Raw genomic sequence first — 26,475 nt, forward strand, 5'->3', positions numbered from 1 at the left:
ATTAATTAATCTAAACTGTTAAGTTATTTTATATATATTTTTATCATGTACATCAAATTTTATATAATTTAAATATTTATAAGTATATTATTTAAAATTTGATGTTTATATATATTTTAAAAATAATTTATTAAAATAAAATAATATTATTATGTACTTAATATTTTTTTCATAAAATTATTTTATTTAATAAAAATTTTAAACTAATTCATATTTTATAAACATTTATTATATGATGTAAGAGTTTAAGATTAATATTTTGTGTCGATAAATGTAATTCTAATTACACATTAAATATTGAGTATCACAAAAAAAAAATCCTTAAAAATTCTGCTAACTATCTCATTTTACTGATTTTTTTAACTAACGGATAAGTTAGTAAATAAATCTTTCGGAATAAATACTATAATTGTAAATTACAACCATAATTTTACGCAGTTAATAAATATACAAAATAAATGATTCATCAATTTTTTTAAACTTTATTAACATGTTTGAATGGATAATAATACTAACATAAAATACTTATATATCCTTATTATATTAATAATTAATAACGAAAAATACACGGGTTACCCAATATCCAAATTAGGTATCCTTGAATATTTATGTTTATTTTATTAATTAATACTTTATACATTTGTTATCCTTACAAATAAAATAATCAATATCATCTAAAGTACCGTATATAGAAAGTAATTTTTAAATAAAATAAAACACATAAATTATAAATTCCAACATAAGATAAGATGCATATATTAAACTTTTTCCCTATTCTTTTTCCAGAAGGCTCTGTGTGCATTTCCCACTCATGGATTCTGTGTCTCTTCTCCTCTCTCCTTATCCACTCTCCAACAAAAACCACCCCAAAACCCAGAAACTCATCCCCTTCAAACTTTTCTCTCTTTTCTCAAACCAAAACTCACTACACTCTGCAATTCCATCTTCTGCATCTTCTCCTCAACCCCATTTATTCTCCACAGAGAGAATTTCAGTTTCTTCACTCCAAACACATTCTCCCAACTCACTTCAAAATCTTATAACAAAATCATTCTTTTCATATGCTATGATTGATCTCTTCACTCCATTTCCATGCTTTGCTGTTGAAGCTACAGTATCCCCTTTGGTTGAGTCAGATGCATTCAAAATCAACTTGGAATCGGTTCTGATTTCCATTGATAACTTTTTCAATCGATACCCATTTTTCGTTGCTGGGTGTACCTTCATTTGGCTGGTTGTTATTCCTCTGACGCAAGAGTATTTCAGGAAATACAAGTTTGTGTCAGCCATTGATGCGTTCAGGAAGCTCCGAGATGACCCGAATTCACAGCTCTTGGACATAAGGGACAGAAAGAACGTGAAGTTTCTGAGGCCGCCTAATATGAAAATGTTTAATAAGGCAGTGGTGAAGGTTGAGTTCACTGAAGGGAATGAAGATGAGTTTGTGAAGAAGGTGTTGGAGAGATTCAAGGACGCGCCAAACACCGTTGTCTGCATTTTGGACAGGTAAATAGAGAAGAGAGAGAGAGAGAGAGAGAGAGAGACTTATGCAGCAATTTAAAGCAATTCTGAATCATGGAAAAGTAGACTAAGTAAAAAAAAAAGCTAAAAGCTTGAAATTTATGTTTAGAACAAAAACAGATTTTTTTTAGTATTTATATGATCTTCTCAATAGTTTAATTCGGCATATGCTGGAATAATGCTTGTACTTTACAACAAAAGTCCCTTAAGACTTACAAAACAAAGCCCAACACGCTTGGTAGATAGCTTATAGTGGTGTCCCTTAAGCATGCTGATATGAGTTCGATTCCTGGTCGTGTGTATGGAGAAGACTTTGTTGGAGGGAAAAACCCACTTTTGTTGTCTCTTTGAATCAAAGGATTAGTCCAAAGGATTAGTCTTTGGTTGTCGGGATTACTCTTGGTATACACAGAAAATGCCCTTCAACTTTAAGAGCCGCTAAGTAACATTAAGTGACAGAAAATGAATATGCTTTTGTCTATTTACCTACTAATATTTAAATCGAGCAGATACTAAATTTAAATAAAAGGGGCAATCAAGCTTGGAGAAATGAAAGCTGAATGAATTTTTTTTAATTAATTAATTGGAGTTTTGTTTGTGTTTTTCTTCCCTCATCTCATACCGGGATATAATAAATGTCTCAACAAATTTAGTTTTGCAATTTGAATAAGATATAATATCTATTGTTTATATTATGTGTTATGGAGAGTTGGGACCTGGGATACAATTTGGAGTGATAACAATCAAGTTTTCTAACCACTGTTCTCTCAACTTGATTTTATTTGCATGTGAAATCTTTCTGCTGAGTTTACACATGATAGATAATTGATATTTACCTTTATTCTTTCAAAATATTCCCTGTGAGGGAATGAATAGAGGATTTTTTTCAAACTGTGGTTATCTGGCACTGAAAGTGCCTGGAGATCTTTTGGCCAAAATTACATCTGCAACTCTGCATTTTCTTGTTTCTACAATTGGATGATTTGCTTTAATTATGGCTTTTGTTTGGACATTTCACCTATTTTGCTTTTCCTTCACATTTACATTTTACTAATTGAAAAAAAGAAGAAGATCCATTTATGGTATAACTCTGACTATGATTATGAGTCACGTTGTTAATGTGAGTAATATCAGTTTAACCATATATTCTACTCTATACACATCTGCTGAATTACTCACTTGTTTCTCTTTTGAGTGCAAGGTAGTTTTGACGGTAATTCCCTGAATGTTGCTGAATTACTATTCAAGAATGGTTTCAAAGAGGCCTATGCAATCAAAGGTGGAGTTAGAGGCCAGCAAGGTTGGATGGTATGACCATTCTCTTATCTTCTCTTCTACCTGTTGTTTGTTTAACGGAAAGTGCTGAACATCTTTTGCATTCAATACATATTCTTCTTCTCCTTATAGAGCCATTTAAATTTGACATAAGTTGGCATTCTTCATTCTCTCTATCAAAACAACTATGAAGCTATAGAAGATTCTTACTTTTTAGAGTATATAGAAAGACATAAGTAGGGAATTCAAAAATCAAATTTTGGAAATTAATACCCACATTTCAACTTGATACCGACTGAGGAATGTATGTATCTGGTTGTGGAAAATCTGTTCAAAGTAAGGTAATAGTCTTTGTGGTTGCAGGATATACAGGATTCCCTTTTACCCCCTTCCGTGCATATAAGGAAAAGGAAAAAAGCTTCACAAGAACTCAATACAAATGGAAATGGAACCATCCAGCAAAACGATAGTAATGGTGAGAGTTCCCTATCTCAAGATATCCCTCCTCTTGGAAACCAAACGACAGACAATGGTCATGCACAAAGGTCTGTAGAGTCCATTTCAGAAATGAAAGTTGGTTCAGTAGTGTCCTCTCCTTATCCGAATGTATGTTATCCTCAACTCTCACTCTCTCTCATTGTGTCTCCTCATGTTCTAACAATGCATGCTTAACAATTAATGTAGGAACCATCAGTTAGTTAATACTTAATTTGATTGTTGAGTTATGCAACTTGAACTTGTACCTCATTGCAGTCACTCAGCACAGATGTAAATTAGCATGAAATTTGTTCCTCATATTTGGGGTTCACGAATAACATCAATGATCATGCCATATTAATCATGACAAGTGCAATGCATACATTTTTCATTCCTTTCAAAGATTCATTCATAAATGCACACTTTGGTATGATTTGTTTGTCTCCATATATATATATATATATCAGGTTGGCATAAGGCACCAAGTAGAAATTTCAATTTTTTTTTAATTTAATGTGTACTCTAAATGTCTAGCTGCCTTGGACTGGGTTTAGTAATATGTAACTAACCCCAGGACAAAATATCCTAAGGATTTGTATTCAGCATCTTTTATCCATATTATAAAAATTTCAGATCTGAGAGGTTTCTAAACCTTAGAATGCCTCTTGTCCATCATCTTCAACTGCATGAACCTTGCAATTGGTGTTTTGTGTCCATTGAATTTTTTGTATTTAAACGAACATCGTGATGTAAAATTAAGACTGAACTGGATTTATCAGACTTTGGATGGAGATGTCCATTGGAGTATATAGATCTTGCTTCCAATCATAGAGATTCCAACTTTGTCAGTAATTTGATTAATTTTACTATTACGATATTTTTGTTTGCATGATTTTAAAACACGAAACATGGAGACAGTAAACCTCTCTGTGAAGTGTGTGTGCTGCTACTTTCTTACATGTTAAAATTTAGGGATTCCAACATCTTTGCCTTTCTTCTTTGCAGTACCCGGATTTGAAGCCACCCTCTTCTCCAACTCCATCAAAGCCTCAATAGTGATGTTGGTTACACCATACTCAACCCAAAAATGCAATCTGGTGAATGTGAAATCGTTTATTTTCTAATTTTACAATTATTCCTTTTCTGCCTCATGTTGAGTTTTAGAGGTAGTGTAAAGCTAATCACAAAACTTTAGCAACAAAGAGAAGTGAATTAGTTGAGCAATCGACAGGCTAAGATTGGCAAAACAATGTGAAGAAAAATGAAGGTAACTATTAAAGCATTCAATGTTGGATCTTCCTCGGCACAAAAATAAAAGTATGTGGCATTCATAATACCTATATACCGATATAAAACACAGTTTATGCGAATGGTATTAATGTGATATATTTGTTGCATTTGAATTCTCTTCCTCCATTCACTTCCTTTCCAAATACACTCTGTTTATGCAACTCCATTTTTTTCATTCGAATGCAATTCCATTTTTAATGTATTTATAGGAGCATTATTTAATCTTTTATTATATTTATTTATAATATTATTATAATTATCAATAATAAAAATAAAACTCTTATAAATTTAATTTTCAAATGATTTATAAGGTTATACTTATTATTGCAATGATTGTTATATATTTTGTAAATACAGAATGATAATTTTAAAAAAGTTCGGGTTAGCATCATAAAAAGGCATTTTTCCATTTTAGAGATTTAGCTATACATCCCAATCTAAAAGAATATTTATTGAAAAGCAAAGAAAAATTAAGAAAGAAACGTGAGGCTGGTAAAGATGCTCATTAGATATTTAGTGTGTTTGGTTAGTTTTTTTTTGTTTTTAAATGATTTTTTTTTATATTTTGTATGTTGAAGTTGAATTAAGCATGCTATTAACTTTGTATTTATTCATTGTATATATATATATATATATATATATATATATTTTTTTTTTTTCTTAATTTTGATGTGTCGAATAGAGGTATAAACAACTTGGACTGTCATGGAAATTGTCATTCCCAAGCATAGCGAGTCTGCTTTATTCTACCCTGTAAGTGAAATAAAATTCATAAAATTTTCTGAGTGGGGTATATAGGAGGGAAAAAAGGACACATTTTTCATTTTTAATAAACATTTTATAATTTTTAAATAAAAAATTAATATAAGCCTAATAAGTTAACCTTTGATTTGCTTTTATAAACATTATATTACACACTAACTTTTAAAAAAAATGTTTGCTTTCCTCTCTTCACCAAAATCCAATGCTCTAACTTTAAACACTGCAAGGAACATGTTGATTTTGGGTAAAATAAATTAGGAATTTTAGCATGAAGGGTTGTAGTCCACAATATGGGTTGGGATGCTAACCTATGATGTTCCCATGGACGACACTAATCCTATAAGCTAGATTTTGTCGAAAGCAGATAGAATAAAGAGAGATAGAGAGAAAAAACTTTAGAAAAATATTTTATTCATCGAATATTTTCAAAAATATCATAAAGTGTTAGTTATGGTATTTCTTAAGAATAAGTGATATAAAACTAAATAAAAATAAATGAAATAAGACTTACTTGCAGTACAGATTTTATACAATAAATTATGTGATCCCAATGATCCTACTATTATTGCTCTCTCTCTTTTGCTTCGTTATGAGTACATTGTACGGTGGAAGTTGTGTGCTTTTGAATGCTAGTTGCTCTATTTCTATAAAATCATACTTTTTTGTCTTTATGTTTATAAGCTAAGGCAATTTTTAGTGGCGGATTCGTGTAACCATAGAATTATAGAATTTTAGTGACTTCTAGGGAAAAAAAAATACAAAAATTACATAATGTTCTTTAGATGCTGTTTGCATTATTTATTAATTAAAATTCTTGATTTGAAAAGAAGTTAAAGAGATTAATCCTTTCTAAAAAGATGTTGGTATGTTACTTTATTATAACTCCTTTTTACATTTCACATTTTTACTCTTTTAAAAAAAATTATTCTACTTTTAACATGGGTAGCTCTCTTTCTTGATGAAGAAAGTAATCCATAACTTATTTATTTAAAATGGAATTAAAAAAGTTGGATTATTATAAAATAAAATTTATGATATCTTTTGTAATTGAAAGAGTTTATATTTTCTTTTACGCATAAAAATAATTATTTTATACTAATAAATAGTAGAGTTAATGGTTTAGTTTAAAAAAATATTAATATTATTTAATTTAAAATTTTCTTTCAAGTTTATAGATATCATTTTATAAATTCATGTAACATGTGATTATAATTCATTATCAAATTTGAACTCTCCTTAGAACAAGAAAAAATAAAAACATAATTTGAAAGGACCCCATTGTTTCCCCGGACTTTAAGGGATTTAGTATAGTTTTGGCTTTCTCCGTTTGTCATTTGTCAAACTTAACAGTGCTTCCATTTATTCTTTCTAAAAAGTTGAGATTTTGACTTAACGCGCGGCGTTAAAGTTAAACCCAAACCATTTTTCGATAAATGAGAGAAAGGTAAGCACTTCAAATTACAATTTCAGACACCATTAACCATTCTATTTCCCAACTGCATCGCATTATCATATCATATTAAGTTAATTTGAACTCAATCTTTAACCATTCTTCTAAACACACTGAGTTAATCAATCCCTGCATCACCATTAACATTACATTAAATAAGTATTTTATAAGTAACTTTAAAGATTTGATGATACAATTATTACAATAATATTTCTTGGAGTGTAGACTCGACTGCAGAGTAGAGTTAAGCAAGTTTTTTTCACTCACAGAACACACATTTCATTAATATTTTCTATTCTTAAATGAATGTATAGAAAAACAAAAATCAAGAATTTTAAGGGCCAGGGCTCTTCCCACCTTACATTACCTAATAATGCATACAATAAAGACACACACATGGATGATGAGGGATTACATTACATTCATTTAACTTATTCTTATTCTTACATGAATAATTTTTTAATAGATAATTGTATTTTAAATTTTCTATCAAATAAAAAAATTATATCTATACAAGTTTATATTAATTTAAATTTATTTAATTTACCATTGAAAATATAAAACGTTGTTTGATTATTAAGTTATTATTGCTAAAATTGTATATACTATTTTACACAAATTATTAAGATGATGAATAATCATAGAAAAATGATAAGATTATATAAGATTATATTTTATTTAAATTTAGTAATAATATAAATATTAATGAAACTTACATTGGTATATGTGTAAATAAAATAAAAATTAACTTACATCAATATAAAATATACAAATTTTCATATTATTTAATGATTTTATATTAAATATTTTATCTTAAAATTTTTGTTGGATTATGTTATATAAATTTAAATTTATTGTTATTAATATACACTAAATTTAATTAAAATCATGGATTTTATTTTTTGTGGCAACTAACAAGTGTAATTGTTTTTATTTTGTCTTTGACAGGAAGTTTATAGGTGAATATTTGTAAACTTAAGTTTAAATAATTTTTTTTTATAAATAATTTTATTTAAAAATTAAAATAATGTAATTTATATTTTATTTTTAAATTTATTTTATAATAAATTTTAGTATATTTTTAATGTAATTCAAAACTTAATATAGAACTAAAGATAAAATTAATTTTAATTAAATAAACTAAACAAAAATGATTTTTTATAAAACCACATTAAATTAAAATAAACATAATTATAAAACATTTCAACAACCATTCAAACATACATGAGATATATGAGACTAATTCTCAGATAGAAAAAAATGATAAAGCACCAATTCTAAGATTCAAATGGCTTAAAGTCATGTTTAAACTTGTATTATAATTATTCGAGTAAATAGCATGAATTGAAAGTATATCCAATTCAAACATTAAAAGTACGTTTGATATTTTTTTAAATGATTTTATATTTTTGAAAATAAAATATAGTATACAAGTAATAAATGCTAACTTTTATTATGAAAAAAAAAAACACGAAGAAAGGCATTGCCAAGCTAGTTATTTAAAATTCTCTTTTAATGTTAATATTTTGCTTTTATAATGAACAATCAATTTTTATATTATAAATTTCAGTTTTATTTTAAAAATGATCTAGTCACAAGTGTTTTTTACAACACATTTTTTTTTTATAATTTTTATATAAAATTAAATGAAAATTTCTCTCTTTATTTTGTTAACAAGTGAATATTTTAATTCTCAAATTATTTTAATCAATACTAAAGTTTTCTAATCAGGATTAAATATAATAAAATATTTACAAAATATTAGCAAAATAATATTTCATTAATTAAATTAAAATATTTCAAAATTTCAAAATAAAAATATTTTAAACATTTAGACTATTTGCTAGTTTGATGTAACATAAGTTATTAAAAAACCATTTTAATATACGAACATTGTTAATCAGTAGTTTTAGAAAACACGTTAAAGAAATAAAAAAATATTAAAAATTATTTTAAATAATTATTTATTTTAAATTTTTTAAAAGGCACCGTTATAACATCCATCCACAATTATTGCAATATATTTACATAACAAAAGACCAAATCTTGAATGTCCAATATATTTTCTTAAACAAGTAAGTAGTTAATTAGATATATTTTAGTTGTATTAAATTTAAGACATGTCACTGTATATTTGGTACTATAATACTATTTATGGGAATCACACTACTAAACTTTCATATTAAAAACAGCTGAATGGCAAGATAAAAAGAAAAAAGATATGCACTGTTTGGCTGTCCACATAATCAAAGCAACACACATACTTAGGTAGGGAGAATAATGCTCAATACACATTCATGAATGACCTTTGTTTTCATGCGTAATTTTGCTAGGAGCCAATGAACAAAGAATGTCAAAAAGTGATTTATAAAAAAAAGAAAAGGAGAAGAAAAGACAAGAGAAAGGAGAAAGAATGATTGGGGTGAAGTGGGGATGAACAAATAGCCCCCAACAGTGGGAATTTGCATAAAGATCAGAAGTTGGAAGTAGAGAAACAGAAAGACCAAGAGAATCTTAGCTGGATGCATTATGATTATGCAACACTTCACTGCCTAAATTCACTCTTTTCTTTCCCTTTTCATCTTATCATAAATTCAACCTTTTCACACACACAAAAACTCTTAACCTTCCCCACAAATTTGATTATATCCCTCCCAAAGTCCCAACAAATCTTCTTCTTCTACTTCTTCTCCCATTGCTACTACTTATTCCATACCCGCTTCAACCCTCATTCACTTAACCAAACAACACAAAATGCAAACCTTCTTCTTCTCAATATTCATATTCATCTTCCCATATGGAAATCAGCAACAAGTCTCATCCAAACCCTTCCTCACACACACCAACACCAACAGAAGGATCCTCCATGAACCCTTTGTGCCACTCAACACACTGTCACCATCAGAACCACCAAAGCCAGCACCTCCTAACCCATCCCCTTCAACCCAAAAACCAAAGTACCCATCATCCACCATTCCCACCACAGCCACAACCACAACCACAACCACAACCACCACAACACCAAACCCAAACAATTCACCGTTTTTCCCATTATACCCCTCATCACCTCCACCTCCTTCTCTGTCCACCTTTGCTTCCTTCCCAGCTAACATCTCTTCTCTCATTCTTCCTCACTCTCCCAAACCTAATTCCTCTTCCCACAAACTCCTTCCCATTGCTCTCTCCGCCGTCACCCTCGCCATCCTCGCTGTTGCCATTTCCGTCTTCGCTTACCATCGCCGCCGGAACCGCCGTGCCGGAAAAATTCTCCGATCCGACACCGACCTCCTGCCGTTTCACTGCAATGCCGAACCCGCCGTAGAAACCCGCAAGCTCCGGCACACGTCTTCCACTAGCTCTGAATTCCTTTACCTCGGCACCGTCGTGAATTCGCACAGAATTGAAGATAGCACCGATGCCGGCGGCGAGGACGCTCGGAAAATGGAGTCGCCGGAGCTCCGGCCACTCCCCCCTCTGGCACGACAACCTTCACTGCCGCCACCTCCGCCGCCGCGTGACGAGGCGGGTTTTACGACTGCGGAGGAGGAAGACGAGGAGTTCTACTCGCCGAGAGGATCGTCTTTGGGAGGCTCCGGCGGAACTGGATCGGGTTCCCGGCGAGTGTTCTCAGCCGGAAGAAGCGGCCACATGAGCTCTATCTCGTGCTCGTCCTCCTCTTCCGGTTCGCCGGACCGGTCTCACTCGATCACCGTCTCGCCGCCGGCGAGCCCGAGTCTCCGAAGAACACGATCAAAATCTCCGGAAATTCACAACCAACAACACGTGCAATCTTCTTCTTCTCCTTCGTTGTGTTCAACACCAGAGAGAACTTTCACTGAAGATGATGATACTCATTCTCTTTCCTTGCCACAGAACACAGCTTCGGAGAAAAACACAAATGACGCATTGAATGCATGTGCAAACGCACATGCACCATCATCGTCGTCGTCATCACCACCACCAAGGGTATCAAACGCTTCATCTTCAGCATTTTCTCTACCCTCTTCGCCGGAGAAGGTGACACGTCATCACAGTTTCGATCAGTCTCCGAGATTTTCGAGTTTCTCCGAGGGGCTAATGTTACCGGGTCTGTCATCATTGCCTTTGTCACCCGCACTGCTTTCATCACCAGAAACCGAAAGGGGTTTCAGTGTTACTTCAAATGAATTGGGAACAGGTTCTAATGGTGTGCCTGCGCTGCAGAGGAAACACTGGAACATTCCAGTGCTGTTAGCAACAGCAACACCCTTTGCTGAATCAGCTGCGGTTCCACCTCCTCCACCTTTGCCACAGAGAAAACACTGGGAAATTCCAGGTCTTTCCAGGCACATTGCTCCGCCGCTCCCACCGCCATTGCCGCTGTTACAGCGGCAAAGGAAACAGTGGGATGTGCCACTGGCAGAGGCCTCAACACCTGTCGGTCAACCCATTTCGAGGCCGCCGGAATTAGTACCGCCTTCGAGGCCTTTCGTGTTGCAAGGCCAAACAAACGTTTCCCCTGCAGAGTTGCCGGCGAGTTTGGGGGAAATTGAAGAGAATTGCAAGCCCAAGTTGAAGGCCCTGCATTGGGACAAAGTCAGAACAAGCTCTGATCGTGAAATGGTGTGGGATCAGTTGAAGTCGAGTTCCTTTAAGTATGATTCTCAGTTCTCATTATGAACTCTAATGTTTGTTAGTTTTTTAGCCTTTTAGATATCTCTTTGTTTTGTTTTCCCTTGATATTGTGTTGGATGTTTATGCTGTGATCGGTGTTGTTGAATTAAGTAAATTAAATTGGGTTGGCTGCAGATTGAATGAGGAAATGATTGAAACATTGTTTGTAGTGAACACACCAAACCCGAAACCCAAGGATGCTACTTCACACTCGGCTTTTCCCCTGCCAAATCAGGAGGACAGAGTACTTGATCCTAAAAAGTCTCAGAATATTGCAATCTTGCTGAGAGCTCTTAATGTCACTATAGAAGAAGTGTGTGAAGGACTTTTAGAAGGTATACTTTCTCATTCATGCCTAAGGTTATGACATAGTTTTCTGTAGTTTTTGTGGTAGACTGATATAGTTTTTGATTGGAGTATTGGACCTGTAATTAAACTACCCCTTGTATACGTTGTGGGATTATTTAAGGAAGAGGAAAATAATTTCAGTAGTCAATCCATTCTTAACATTTTCCCCCTTCATTAATATTTTATTTTTATTTTACAGTGGAACAAACTTATGTAGGTCACATTGTTAAATCACTTGATAAGATTCATAATAATAAAGATAGAAAACAGCAGCATTAGCTTACATTAATTTGGCAATGTACTTTTCTGTATGCAGTAGTTATATGTATATTTCTTATCTACGAGCATAAACAAAAATGTATAATGATGATTATCTGTGATTATTAAATACCACTTGAAGCTAGTAGAAAATTTTGGTCACCTGGCTTCCTGCTTTGAGAGTAAATTTTTTAGTTGCATTCCTTCTTTGTAGGATAATCTCATCTATGATACATCAGTTTTATAATTTAGTTCATGGATATCTTTTATTTGGTTCTCAAGGTTTACTAACTGGTAGAGATTTTCTTGCATCTTTTCTTTCCATGAAAATGAATTGTTATGGCTTTGTCGATAAATAGTACTTTTGCAGTCCACGTGCATAAGGGTTTACTAATCGATTATATTTCTAGCCACTAGCCCCAACCTTCAAATTTTACTCAGATACTGATGGTGCAACTAATTCAATTTACCTTTCTACAGGTAGTACTGATACACTTGGAACAGAATTACTCGAAAACTTATTAAAAATGGCACCAAGTAAGGAAGAAGAACGTAAATTGAAAGAATATAAAGATGACGCACCAACCAAGCTTGGTCTGGCTGAGAAATTTTTAAAGGCAGTGCTTGATGTACCTTTTGCATTTAAAAGGGTTGAAGCAATGCTTTACATAGCCAATTTTGAATCTGAAGTGGAGTATCTTAGGGCATCCTTTCAAACTCTAGAGGTAATCGATCCCACTCTCACTGGTTTATTCATTTTTTGAGGATTATTCTTGATGGTGTCAAAGTGATAAACTGATGTTCTGAGAGCTTGTAGGTTTCAAGATTTTATTGAAACTTTGAATGTTATAAATATGAAGTTATTTCGTTCTTTTTTTAATTTTTGGTTGGAAGTTATTTCTTTCAGTTATTTTTTCAAAATGAGAGCTTCTATTTCCTTGTATGAAATGACTTCTAGTTTCTACATCTTTTGATTGGTGCTTTTGCAGGCTGCATGTGAAGAGCTGCGAAATTGTAGAATGTTCTTGAAGCTTCTGGAGGCTGTACTTAAAACTGGGAACCGCATGAATGTGGGCACCAACCGTGGTGATGCAGAGGCATTCAAACTTGATACTCTTCTCAAGCTGGCTGATGTCAAAGGTGCTGATGGGAAAACCACTCTACTGCATTTTGTTGTACAGGAGATTATTAGAACTGAAGGTGCTCGTCTCTCTGGTACTAATCAAACTCCAAGCTCTACTTTGAGTGACGATGTCAAGTGTAGGAGGCTTGGCCTACAAGTTGTATCAAGTCTGAGTTCAGAGCTAGCAAATGTGAAGAAGGCTGCTGCTATGGATTCTGAAGTTCTCAGCAGTGATGTCTTAAAACTTTCCAAAGGAATTGCTAACATAGCAGAGGTTGTGCAATTAAACCAAACAGCAGGATCAGATGGAAGCAGTCAGAAGTTTACAGAATCAATGAACAAATCCATTAGAATGGCTGAGGAGGAAATTCCAAAAATTCAAGTCCAAGAAAGGGTTGCTTTGTCCCTTGTAAAGGAGATTACAGAATATTTTCATGGGAACTTGGCAAAGGAAGAAGCTCATCCTTTTAGAATCTTCATGGTTGTAAGAGACTTTTTAACAGTTCTTGACCGGGTCTGCAAAGAAGTTGGTATGATAAATGAGAGAACCATGATTAGTTCAGCCCATAAATTCCCGGTTCCAGTTAACCCAATGCTTCCACAACCCCTTCCTGGATTACATGGGAGGCAACAATATAATAACTCCTCAGATGATGACAGTCCATCACCTTAGCTATATTATTCATGTAAGCGACTTTTTGGCTGCTGCTTCTGAAATCTTGGAGCCAGGTGATTTTGACTGGTCACAGCCTACAGGTTTTGGCCAAACATGTATTTTGTTTCTTGTTAAATTGTAAAAATTTTTGTAAAAGATTTCAGTTTATGTAGATTATATATATAAAGTAAGATTTTCTTGGGGGAAACAGCCTGGATTTGTACGATAAGGTTGTTATAAGCATGTACAAAACTTTTCAATTATAGATAACCTTTGCCTGTAATTGGAATTTTAACCTATAATCAAAATTCAAGATGGTGCAAAAAGAATTTCTTTATAAAATGGTAATCTGAATTCTCCAAAGTCGGCTGAAACTTAACTGTTATGGGTCAGTTTCAGACCCCAATTTGGCTGCTGCTTTTGGATCATTCTGCTGTCACAATGCTTGATAATAGTTATTGTAATATTCATCCTCGCGCCTCCTTATTTCGTGGGATCAAGAATATGCTTAATAGGGATCGGGAATGTTGGATGGTATCATGCGTTTAGCTTTCTTAGTTGCTTATGGCTTAGCCCAATTTGGGCTCAGCCTTTGCTCTGGTCTACGAAGCGCGCGCACACTCAAATAGTAACTAGTTCAGTCCCAATAGTATCAGACATGTTAGATAATTTTTAATATTTTATCATGTTTATAATATACGATGCTCATTTTTAGAACAAATTCTCCCATGATCAGTGTTTATTCTATTTTAATTTTATATATTATAACCTTGTCATGTCATGATTTTATAAATCCATCGTATCTTCACGTTCGTGCGCTATTCAGTCCACGTGGTATTCGTGCTTCCTGTTGTCTTTTATTGTTTACCTTACTTTTATATCTGTTGCTTTTGAATAACTAATATAATGACGCATGAAATTTTGAATATTAAATTAAAGGTTTACTTTTTAAAAAAAATTAAGAATTCATAAATACAAAAGATTCCCCGCCGAAATCCGAGCAATGGATTTATATGCAATGATGTATTATAGCTATTCTCTTCTCTGACTATTTTTTAACATACGGTTTTGCTATCCATTGCCTTTAGAAAAATTGTAAAGAACTTACAAGTAAAAAAAATATATTGAAAAGTATAATATTTAACGTTACAAATGCATTTTCATTTGATTTCTTAATCATTATTAGGGGCAATGGCAATGGTAAGTAAAACCATTTTATTTAAAGACAAATTGCATGTTGTATACATTATGACATTTGTAGCACCTGATGCGATAAATGCTGCTGATAGTATAGCAAACAAAGGATCACATGCAAAATAGCGCAGTTTGTCTTGTTACAAATGCGACACTACTACTACAGAGAGGAGAAGAACTAAGGTGGATGTAAAACTATCTAATCAAAACTTTCAAATACTTTTGATTAGATCGGATAATTTTACATGCACCTTAGTTTGCCTTCCCCTTTGTAGAGTAGTTTCTCATTTCCAAACAATTGTTGACCCAAAAAAGAAAAGACTTCCAAATAATATCTCAAAACTTTGGTATCACTTGTTTTATAATATATGCCTAACAACGAAGCAGTTACCACAGCCATCATTTATGGTATTTTTGGACAAATTTTATTTAGTTTTCTTTCATTAATTTTAGTTCTCTTTCCACATTCTACTTGTACAGCTCTTAGGTTCACAAAGCTGCTTAATCAAGGTTTAACATTACATAGAACATGTGAAGACAACCAAGGGAGTGATGTAGTCTAGTCTTTATCTATGATATGAGCAGGTGCCTACAGAAATCAGGTTCATATACTTATCTTAGCACCAGTTGCATTCTATCAAGTCCAATCATGCTAGCCATATAAGGCACACTGGTGCCGACATTGATTGGATGGAAAAAATTACTATAAAGAGCTAATCTTTGAACTTCTTCTTACATACTAAGTAGTAGACATTTTAAATACTTTACCAGCTAATTGTTGTTTCTCATCTTATGTTCTGAAATATTCATTCAAGTTGTCAGCATCTATGCGCTCTAATATACGGCTTGCTTCTTCCTCTGTTGCAGGGACTACATTTCGAAGTTTAAATCCATTTTTCATTGCCTTTGCCTCTGGACGTACTGTGAAAGTGAAATGGAAAGTATTTGATACCTGTTATCACACAGCACAGCAGAACAGACAAAGCTGATTACAATCTTCAATAACTAGGAAGTTAAGAAAATATAGAGTGATGACTAATGATTGTGCATTGTCTGGAGTGTAGTCTATTAAAACTAACCTCACTGGAACGCAGTTCAGGTCTTGTAACATGAGCAACAACTTCAACATTAATAAGTGGTTGATCTGGATCGTGCACCTCAGTGTACAGAACACATGATTTGAGACGCAAGAAATCCCCAACATCAACCTGTTCAATGGTTTCTTTTAAAATATATGAGACTGGACAATTGTCTGTTTTTGATATTTTTGTCCTTTCAAATCACTCAAAATATGGGTAAAACAAGTTTTAGGTGGGGGTGGGTGCCATGGAAATAGAAGAGCAGAAATGCATTTCCATGATCATTATATGTGAGCAGTTGTAAGTACACCCAAGGTCCTAGAACCACACACAATATCACCAGATTACATGTTGTATTTTATTAAAAAGAGAAAACAATTTCAACTTGTAATATAATCCTTCCCCTCTCATTCGCTTGTACTCAAAACAGGCAAGTAACAAAGAGATCACTCTAGACTTCGGATGTGAATCCAAAGTCCGAACAATCTTAAATTACTATATCATTTTTTTATGCAGGTAACTGTGGTTGAATTCAAATTGGTTGCAGAAATTTCAAAGATTGTGCCTTCTATGCAAAAAATAAAGAACAGCCAAATTTGATATTTGTAAAAGGATGGAGAAAATACTCACAGGTCTTAGGAAATCAACATGATCAACCTCTAGAAAGTAAGGAACTAATCCAGCAAAGGCATATGCCGTGGAGAAAGCCAATTCAAATGCACGATGCATCAAGAAACCTCCAAATATTCGACCATGAATGTTCCTTTGTTGTGGCTGGCATATTAAAGAGTTCTCAAGGCTTGTATCCCTTAGAAGAATGCTGTCTCGGTCAGCTAAGGCTGGCATATCACAGAAAATTCTACCCTCAGCCAGTAGGGCCTGAAGTCTATTTTCTTCCCCATTCTCCCACTCCCTTTTCTCCCCTCCTCTTTTCCTTTTTTTCAAATTATTTCTTGCTTCAGCTTGTTCAAAAAGAAGTTTTTCATTAGCAGTTTCAGGTGAAATCCGATTCACTGGAGCTGCCTTCCCAGTTTTTGAATCTCGGGCAACAAATATGAAGTTAGCAGTTAGTGCTACTGAGTCTGAATCACTGCCCTCTGTGTGCATTTTGATGACGCATAAGTTGTGGAGAAATTGTGGTTTAAATATAAGAACAGAAAATAATAAGTACCTAAGGAATTGTTAAGGAAATTTAAGAAAAAACCAAAATGAGATTACTCCATTATAACTTAGGAAGGTTTGTGCAACAACACCACCAGATATTATTATGTGGAGGATGCAATGAGAATTGCTTTTGCTTTCAAGGTTCATGCAACACAACGAACACTCTCATAAGCAGCAATGAAAATTGACAATTACTCAACTTGTCAAAGATATGTGTAAGCCTAAGAACTGTACCTTCGTTGGACTGAGTAACCTCCAGTTGAATCTCTATTGAGGAGCGCCCAACCCATATAACAGAACCAACTATTTTGAGATCGATGTTAACACTAATTGGCTTCTTTAGTACAATCTTATCGACAGAAGCAGTGACAACTATAAGTGGCCTTGTTGTGCTAGCTTCATCAGAACAGTGCTATTCCACAAACAAATAGCAAATAGCACAATCAAAATACTGGTATATGAAATCTTGATTAAAATTTTCAATGGAGACATTTTGCTTCAAATAACAGAAATAAGCTAGTCAAGTACTGCTCTCAACTCATTGCAAGAAAGGCCAAAAATCTACTAATTAGATATAAATATTCAGTTCAGGTTTCCAAATTTAAATGAATGTTTAGGTAAAAACTTACTGAATACAATTAGCAAACTACATTTGACCTACTACATAACAAACATGTCATTCACCACAAATGCCATTCATCAAAAGTACAACCTAGCTTGAGCTTCTCATAATCATATTACAAGCATTACCCACATAATCAATTCCCATAGATCCCTCAAAATTTCAGAAAACACAACTAAAAATAAATTAAAAAAAAAAAAACTGAAACAACTAATGCCTGTCATCAATGTACAACCCAGTTTTAAGTTAAACCCCATCCCAATAATAAATTCCCATAAAAACAATAAAAATTTAAACACTTATAAAAAAGGAGAAAGTTTAAATAATGTGGCTAACTTTAATTTTAATTCTCTATTTTTTTATTTTTTATTTATAAAACACCTATTTTATCATTTAATGATTACAAAACATAACACGAATCAAATTATCTTATATTAATTATTAAGGGATGTTCTACACATGTCACCCTATGATTAAATAAAAAAAAAACTAAATTTAAATATTTTAAAATTTACGAAAATCAAAACTAATGAAACAAAAAAAATTAACAATTCACCTTGACAGAAATAGTTCCAGCTAAAGCATCAAGATCTTCCAGCAACTTTCCAATTCGAACCTCATTCCAAGGATCCCTATACTGTTCTCTAAGCACAAAATCAGAGGAAAAATTGTACAAGATGCTGGTTCTGCTCTGTGAAGGGGTTCTTGTGAGCAATTCACTTTGAGGTGGAGCATCCCTTGGTGGGTCAAGAAGCCTCTCAAAAATTTTGGTCCTTGCTTCCCAAAGAGCAGTGGTCACAGGAGAATGGTACATCCCCGGCCACAAGGCAATGGGTTTCCAGTCATCGGAACTGTTGACCGAAGAAGGGTTTTCCAAAGGGGCGGTGATAGTGGCCATAGTGGACGCAACGGGGATTGTTCCATTCACCGAAATTGTGTAGTTGGAAGCTGAGGAATTCAACTCCATTGTGTTTTTGTCTTTCATGCTTCTTCTGAAGACACACTTATATATATAGGCATGACTATTCCTTCATTTTTTTTTTCCCCTCAAAATTTTTTCCTTTTTTTTAATGACATATTTTTAGAAAGTAATTTTCATCCAATTGGGTATATTACGATAAATAATATATATTTTTAAAATAATTAAAAATTTATTATTAAATTTGAGATTAATTACTAAGTTAAATAATCTATGATAATTCATCTACATGATCTATGATAATTAATGTGTAAAATTAACTTATAATTTTCTTAAAAAATATACACAAAACACACATATAATTTAAATTTTTTTTTAAGAAAATAAGTTTTAAAACATAAACTATTATTTTTTTAAAATTAAGTTATATCAAACATGTTATTCACTTAGTTGACTGGAGAGACCTAATCCAAAATTGTATAATTGAGAACATTTTATTTTAGGTAGATTAGTTATATTTCTACCTTTTTTTTTCTAATGTCTCAAATTTTAATTTATTTGTGAGACATAATCTTAAAATTTATGTATATAATATATATATATATATATATATATATATAAATATAAATAATAAATATATTTGTATGTTGCACGAATTTGTACAAATATATTTATATTTTTATTAGTTAATTTAATTTAAAAATAATTATAATTTAAATAATTATTTTTAATGTAATAAAAAATAAAAATTTAACTTAAACATGTTTTAACTATTTTTAAATAGGATTTATTTTAAATTATTACTTATTAATTATTTTTATTTTAATGTCTAACTAATTTTTTTAATTTTGTACCTGACATTAACTTCTGTTACTTAAATGGTGACGTGACTTAAAGTTTGTCACATTATTTCAATTCCTCTCTTCCAGTTCATCCTTAAATTTTCACGTCACAAATTCATATCAACATTTTATTTTTTTTAAAAAAATTAAGATTTAAGGTTCTTTATGCTTGAATTTTAATTTTTTTTATTTTTTAAAAATAAAATACTAATATGAATTCATGACATAAAAATTTAAGAGTAAGGTAAAGAATAGAGATTGAGGTGACATGGTAAACTGTGATCTACTTTACCATTTAATTGACAAAGGTTAACATCATATACAAAATTTTAAAAAATTTAGTTAGATATTAAAATAAAATAATAAATAGTAATTTGAAGTAAATCCGTAGTTAAAATATATTTAAGCCTTTTTATTATTATTTTAATAATATTGAACAAAATAGGACAATAATAATTTTTTAATATTATTTAATAAATTATCCCATGAGAATGATTAATACTATGTGCACATTAGGCAATTAATGTATAAATGCAACATATATTTGCTTGGCATTTTGAGCAAACACATAAGAACTTACACTTTGCTATGAAAGTCTCTATTCTTCAAATTCAAGCCAAAAGAATTTTTGCTTGCTTTTATTTTCTAATCTAAACACATAAGGTTAGGTAGCTTGTTTGTTGTATTTAATCACATTTTATTTTCTTCTAAAAGGGATGGGAAGCTTTATTTGAAGCAATGACTTTAGCAAGCAAAAGTGAGTACTATAGTTGTATGATGTGCACATAACATCGACCATTTTAATATGATAACTTATTAAAATAATAATAATAATAATAATTTACTATCGTCTTATTTCATCTGATATTATTAAAATAATAATAAAAATATACTATCATTTTATTTTATCCAATGAACATGAGACATGTTAATTTTTGGAATGATATTGATTATCTTGGAATAATAACATATTAAAATAACAATAAAAATTTACTATCATTCATGCAGTAGATGATATTACTGTTAACATGACAAAAAAAAAATAGACAAAAAATTAATTTTAAAAAATATATTATTTAAGTAAAAAAGTCAAAATAATGTTATAAAATGATACCATTGTATTATAATTATTCACATTTTTTTAATAAATTTTACAATATTATTTGGTTATTAATTTTTCAATAAAATTATATTTTACAAAAACAGTTTCATAATGATATTAAAATTGATATGATATGTATTTTTAAAATATATCAAAATAAGAATTATTTGATTGTATATTTATTATTGTTACGAAGAAAATCATTACAATTCACAACTTCACTCTATAATAATTATTAATAATCAATAGAGTTTAATTTTACCATATGTTTAGTGTAAACCAATTAAATAACATTTCATTTAGTGTATAACTTTTAAAGTTTTAATAATTTTGTATGATATAGGTAATCATAATCAGTTGACAGTATACAGTTCTTTACACTGACAAAATATTCTAATTAAATTCCAATAAATATATAACAAAATAAGACATCAAAGTTATATTTATTTATAGGAAACCCGTGCTTTACAGAGAACATGTAAATGTGAAGAGAACAAAGTGCAAGGGAAGTAGATAAATTCTTCCACTATGATATCAGATTCATGATATAATTGTATAAGCACCAGTTGCATTCTATTTTGCACCCTCAAAAATTGGAGCAACAATTATTATACTTTGAACTTGTAATCACATAACCACATAATTGGATGTTCCAAAAAACTCGTGCAAGTTGTCAGCATCTATGCGCTCTAATATTCGCTGTGCTTCTTCTTCAGTTGCTGGCACCACATTTAGAAGTCCATGTCCTTTTTTCATTGCCTTCGCTTCTGGACGTACTGTGAAAGTGAAATAGAAAGTATTTGATACCTGTAATCACATAAAAGACAAAACAGACAAAGTTGGTTAGAATTTTTAAGACTTAAATATATTTTTCATTCTCATATTTTATTGAATTTTTTGTTTTTAATCTCTAACGATGATTGATCCATTAAAATACTGTTAAGTGTTAATTTTTTAGTTGACTACATTAATATTAAGGACTAAACATAAAATTTTATGAAAATCTAGAGATTAAAATAAAAGAATTTGTGCCAATTTCAATATTAAGTTGAAAGTTGTAAGAATAAAAAGATCAATTACATAATGATTATGTGGTGTCTGAAGTGAAGTTCAGTTAAGGCTAACCTCACTAGAACACAACTCAGGTCTGGTAACATGGGCAACAACTTCAACATTGATTATTGGCTGATCTGGGTCATGAAGCTCAGTGTACAGAACACAGGATTTGAGACGCAAGAAATCCCCCACATCAACCTGTTCAACCATTCTTTTTATGAGACTAGCTGATTATTTGTTTTCATTATTTTTATCCTTTCAAATCATTCAAAATATAGATAAAACTAAAATAGAAAAGTATCATTCTTAAATTTGAACTTGAGCCCAACCAAAGTAGCTCTTGCAATGAGAATTCTCTTTAACTTGTATAAACTCTAATTTAGTCGTATATATAATTGATGTGAGGTTTTAACACATTCCCTGTCAAAGTTAGTCCAATATTAAATGTATGATTAATACTTGTACCACTTTAAATTTAAATTAAAGTCTAACTCAATCTCTAAAACTAGCACAGGATTACCTTGGTCAAAAAATTAAATTTTGTATTTCACCCAACAAACTATTTTAACATGTAATACTTCTCTTCTCTTCTTACTCACTTCCACGTACTGAAAAATGCAAGGGACAGCGAAAATACTCTAGATTTTGGATGACAATTCAAACAATATGAAACACTTGTGTAATATTTAATTTGTTTTTGGAAGTAAATGTGGATGAGTTCAAATTGGTTATGAAAATTTCTAAGATTGTGCCTGTTGTGCACATTATATACGTCAATATAACCATATAGCAGATTTCACTGATGTGCTACATTATGCATGTAAGGCTAAAATTTTGATAATTTAAAAGGTTGGAGAAAATTAATACTCACAGGTCTTAGGAAATCAACATGATCAACCTCTAGAAAACAAGGAACTAATCCAGCAAAGGCATATGCGGTTGAGAAAGCCAAATCAAATGCACGATGCATCAAGAAGCCACCAAATATTCGACCATGGATGTTCCTTTGCTGTGGCTGGCATATTAAAGAGTTCTCAAGGCTTGTATTCCTTAGAAGAATGCTGTCTGGATCAGCTAAGGCTGGCATGTCACAGAAAGTTCTTCCCTCAGCCAATAGGGTCTCAAGTCTTTTTACTTCTCCATTCTCAAACTCCTTTTTTCCCCCTCCTCTTTTCTTTCTTTTCAAATTATTTCTTGCTTCAGCTTGTTCATAAAGAAATTTTTCATGAGCAGTTTCTGGTGAAAACCGATTCACTGGTGCAGCCTTCCCAGTTTTTGAGTCTCGGGCAACAAATATGAAGTTGGCTGTTAGTGCTACTGAGTCTAAATCATTATCATCTGTGTCCATTTGATGACGCATTGCATAAGTTGTGGAGAAATTGTGATTTCAATATGAAAAAATGATAATCAAAATGAAGTAATATTTTTATAAAAGAAAATAAAAACCAATGAGAAACGCTTTTGCTTTCAATTAAGGTTTATGCAACACCTTGAACACTTGTCATGAGAGGCAAAGAAATTGAAGTGTGTTTGGAGTGTGTCAATTACTGAAATTGTGAGGGATAAGCGTGAGCCCTGAGAAATGTACCTTCGTTGGGCTGAGTAACCTCCATTTGAATCTCTATTGAGGAACGCCCAACCCATATAACAGAACCAACAATTTTGAGATCAATGTTAACACTAATTGGCTTCTTTAGTACTATCTTATCCACAGAAGCAGTGACAACTCTAAGTGGCCTTGTTGTGCTAGCTTCATCAGAACAATGCTATTCCATAAACAAATAGCAAATAGCACAATAAAAAAACTGGTACATGAAATCTTGATTAAATTTACAATGGATAAGAAAGAAAAAAAAAACAGTTTGGATATATATTTTTTATCTTGGTAAATATGAGTATATGATTAAATTTAGTTTTAGTCTTTTAATTTTAGTTTTTTATAATTTTAAAATTTTTAAAAATAATATGTGGTACTGGTTAATAATGATGAAACATGTATCTTGTTATATCACATCAGTGACTATTTTCAAGTAAATATAATGCATGTTATGTCATCATTTAACAGTAATAAAAATTATTTTACAAGATTTAAATTTTATAAAGACTAAAAATTAATTTTTTTTGAGAAATACTAATTAGTACTTTTAAAGTAATAGTTAAGGAATTAAAAGTAAGAACTTTTCATTAAAAATGATAAAATTTATTGACTTCTGTGTTTATCAATACATTTTAACACGATTTTTAAGAAAAATATTTATTAATTTATTAGACAGTGTCCTTAGAATATTACTTAGTAATATCTAATTTTTTAAGGATTTAAATTAAATTAACTATATTTATAAATATCAAATGGATAATATTTAAATTAAAAAGATTTAAATATATGTTTAGTCTTAATATGCTTATGAAATTTTAATTTTAATCCTTAAGAAAATTATTCTGATTTTAGTTTATAATATTTCCAAATTCAACACTTTTAATATATTAATAGTAATATAAAACATTAAGAGGTTGCACTTGTTAAATTTTTTTATCAAGTGATGATTTTTTATTGTGTTATATCATCACTAAAACTAAAAGTGTTGAATTTAAAAAATAAATAAAGGTCTATAATTCAAAGAAATTTTTTGAAAGGATAAAATCAAAATCTTAAGAAATTGTAGAACTAAAAAAATATTTAAGTCGATAAAAATTTAGTTCATATGCTTAATATCATTTTTCATTTTCATTTTTACATAAAAATATTTTAATCTCTGTACGATAAATCTGATATGAAATGGTCCTTGCCATATACTACAACAGTATTAGATTTCATTTCTATACTTACTAATGTATTTTGTTTTAAGACTTACATGAAATGAATTTACACTCTATCTTGTTTCTTCGATAAAATATGCTAAGATTTTGGTCCTTTCATTTTAATTATACAAAAAAATAAAAAACACTTTAACACTGATAATATCAACAAATGATGAAAATTATTGTTTTAAATTATAAAAATCAAAATTAAATTTTTTATATAAGAACTAAATTGAAATGAGTGTACATGTAGGAGAAACTGTAACATAGTACCTTGAAAGAAATAGTTCCAGCAATGGCATCAAGGTCTTCGAACAACTTGCCAATTCGGACCTCATTCCAAGGATCCCTATACTGTTCTCTAAGCACAAAATCAGAAGAGAAGTTGTAGAAAATGGTGGTTCTGCTCTGTGAAGGGGTTTTTGTGAGCAATTCACTCTGGGGTGGAGCATCCCTTGGTGTTCCAAGAAGCCTCTCGATTATTTTGATCCTCGCTTCCCACAGTGCAGTGGTCACCGGAGAATGGTACATCCCGGGCCACAATGATATGGGTTTCCGGCCACCGGAACCGTTGATAGTGGCAAAGGTAGAAGCTGCAGAGATTGTCATTGTAATGTTCCAAAGAGAGGAATTCAAATTCAATTGTTTTAGTCTCTTGCATGGTTCCTCTATGGAGACAGGTATATATAGTCACGAGTCTTCACTTTTTTCTATTCTTTTTCCCACGTGTACTCTCTTTTACTTAAACAGTTCCTTTAATATTTATTTTACGGTTATAAATTAATTTTTTTATATTTTTAATAAACCTATGTAGTTTAATGAAAATATATGAATTAAATTAATCTATATTTTCTTTTAATTATATTTAATAATTTACATTTATTTTTATATAACTTTCATTATGTCGATATCTATTCTGAATATGTTTGGATTGCAAATGTTTTCATAACATAAAAATGAAAAAAAAAGTTATTTTATTTAATTTTGAGGTTTGTTTTTAAAGATATATACATTTAAAGCAAATGATAAATTAAAATGATTATTTTAATATTATATACGATATTGATTTTTTGTCTGAATAATTAAATTTGTTAAATAAGCTCTCACAAATCTTGTTTCTAAATAGCAGCTTTTTTTAAGGGTAAACTAGTAATCAACTTAACTATCGTTATACTTGTGTCTTTTCTTTAGAGCATGTTTAGGTTAATTTTAAGTGTTTATTATTATTTTTATTTATGTTAACTTTTTATTTTTTAAGTATATAAATAATAAAAATATTTCAAATAAAAATTATATAAATGAGAGTAACAATAAATATATGAAAATAATAATAAAAACCCTCTTTCTTCTAACATCCTACTTAATACTAAACGATGTATTATTTTATTCATGGTTGAATTGAGATCTATCTAATAATAATAATAGTAATGTTTACATTGTCATATGAATCTTTATTCATTTAAAAAATAATATAAAATGATTCAAAATAAATTTAAACTATTTATTTTTTTTATAAAATTTATTGTACTTCTTTTAATTAAAAGAGTTTAATATTTTTTTATATAAAACGAAAGTTTAATATCCTCTTTTATACGTAAAATAATTCTTTTTTTAATTAAGAGAATTTAATACCCTCTTGAATATGTGTAATAATTTTTATTATTAATTTTATGTAAGCAAATAACAAAGTTAGCAGTTTAGTTAAAGAAAATGTTAATATCTTTTTTAAGTTTAATTAATTTTTTAAAATTAATTTTAAATATTTTTATATTAATTTTAATTGAATTTTGATTAATTAGGGCAATTTTTGTGCTTCCTTGCAGCTTTATCAAATTTTGGAGACGTTGAAATGAATAATTTTATCAACTTATAATACAACTAATGGA

General features: G+C 30.8%; 4 protein-coding genes across 6 annotated transcripts; 2 read left to right on the forward strand and 2 right to left on the reverse strand.

Moving 5' to 3' along the window:
* Positions 1-792: 792 nt before the first annotated feature.
* Positions 793-4,673, forward strand: LOC113862043 (rhodanese-like domain-containing protein 4A, chloroplastic). The gene is made up of 4 exons (XM_027495202.1): positions 793-1,506; positions 2,727-2,829; positions 3,160-3,402; positions 4,279-4,673. The coding sequence occupies exons 1-4, from the start codon at positions 812-814 to the stop codon at positions 4,327-4,329; spliced, it is 1,092 nt and encodes a 363-aa protein (XP_027351003.1). The 5' UTR covers positions 793-811; the 3' UTR covers positions 4,330-4,673.
* Positions 4,674-9,466: 4,793 nt separating this feature from the next.
* Positions 9,467-13,830, forward strand: LOC113863119 (formin-like protein 1). The gene is made up of 5 exons (XM_027496551.1): positions 9,467-10,963; positions 11,069-11,409; positions 11,564-11,763; positions 12,515-12,759; positions 13,024-13,830. Exons 1-5 carry the CDS (start codon positions 9,530-9,532, stop codon positions 13,828-13,830), a joined length of 3,027 nt encoding a protein of 1,008 aa, XP_027352352.1. The 5' UTR covers positions 9,467-9,529.
* A 1,589-nt stretch (positions 13,831-15,419) lies between these two features.
* On the reverse strand, positions 15,420-18,866 carry LOC113861490 (acyl-coenzyme A thioesterase 9, mitochondrial). 3 transcript variants are annotated; one of them, XM_027494332.1, is made up of 5 exons: positions 18,428-18,865; positions 17,484-17,661; positions 16,716-17,182; positions 16,086-16,214; positions 15,420-15,958 (listed from the first exon to the last, which is right to left on the reverse strand). In XM_027494332.1, exons 1-5 carry the CDS (start codon positions 18,854-18,856, stop codon positions 15,797-15,799), a joined length of 1,365 nt encoding a protein of 454 aa, XP_027350133.1. In that variant the 5' UTR covers positions 18,857-18,865; the 3' UTR covers positions 15,420-15,796. The 3 variants fall into 3 exon arrangements, with proteins under 3 accessions (XP_027350133.1, XP_027350135.1, XP_027350134.1); XM_027494334.1 differs by having other exon boundaries at positions 15,421-15,958; positions 16,716-17,180; positions 17,479-17,661; positions 18,428-18,866; XM_027494333.1 differs by having other exon boundaries at positions 15,421-15,958; positions 16,716-17,175; positions 17,471-17,661; positions 18,428-18,866.
* A 2,495-nt stretch (positions 18,867-21,361) lies between these two features.
* On the reverse strand, positions 21,362-25,226 carry LOC113862502 (acyl-coenzyme A thioesterase 9, mitochondrial-like). The gene is made up of 5 exons (XM_027495585.1): positions 24,863-25,226; positions 23,379-23,556; positions 22,662-23,128; positions 21,860-21,988; positions 21,362-21,541 (listed from the first exon to the last, which is right to left on the reverse strand). Exons 1-5 carry the CDS (start codon positions 25,196-25,198, stop codon positions 21,362-21,364), a joined length of 1,290 nt encoding a protein of 429 aa, XP_027351386.1. The 5' UTR covers positions 25,199-25,226.
* Positions 25,227-26,475: the final 1,249 nt, after the last annotated feature.

This window comes from Abrus precatorius, unplaced genomic scaffold (assembly GCF_003935025.1).
Source record: "Abrus precatorius isolate BTA unplaced genomic scaffold, Abrus_2018 Scaffold3, whole genome shotgun sequence".
In the NCBI taxonomy this organism is placed as follows: Eukaryota; Viridiplantae; Streptophyta; class Magnoliopsida; order Fabales; family Fabaceae; genus Abrus; species Abrus precatorius.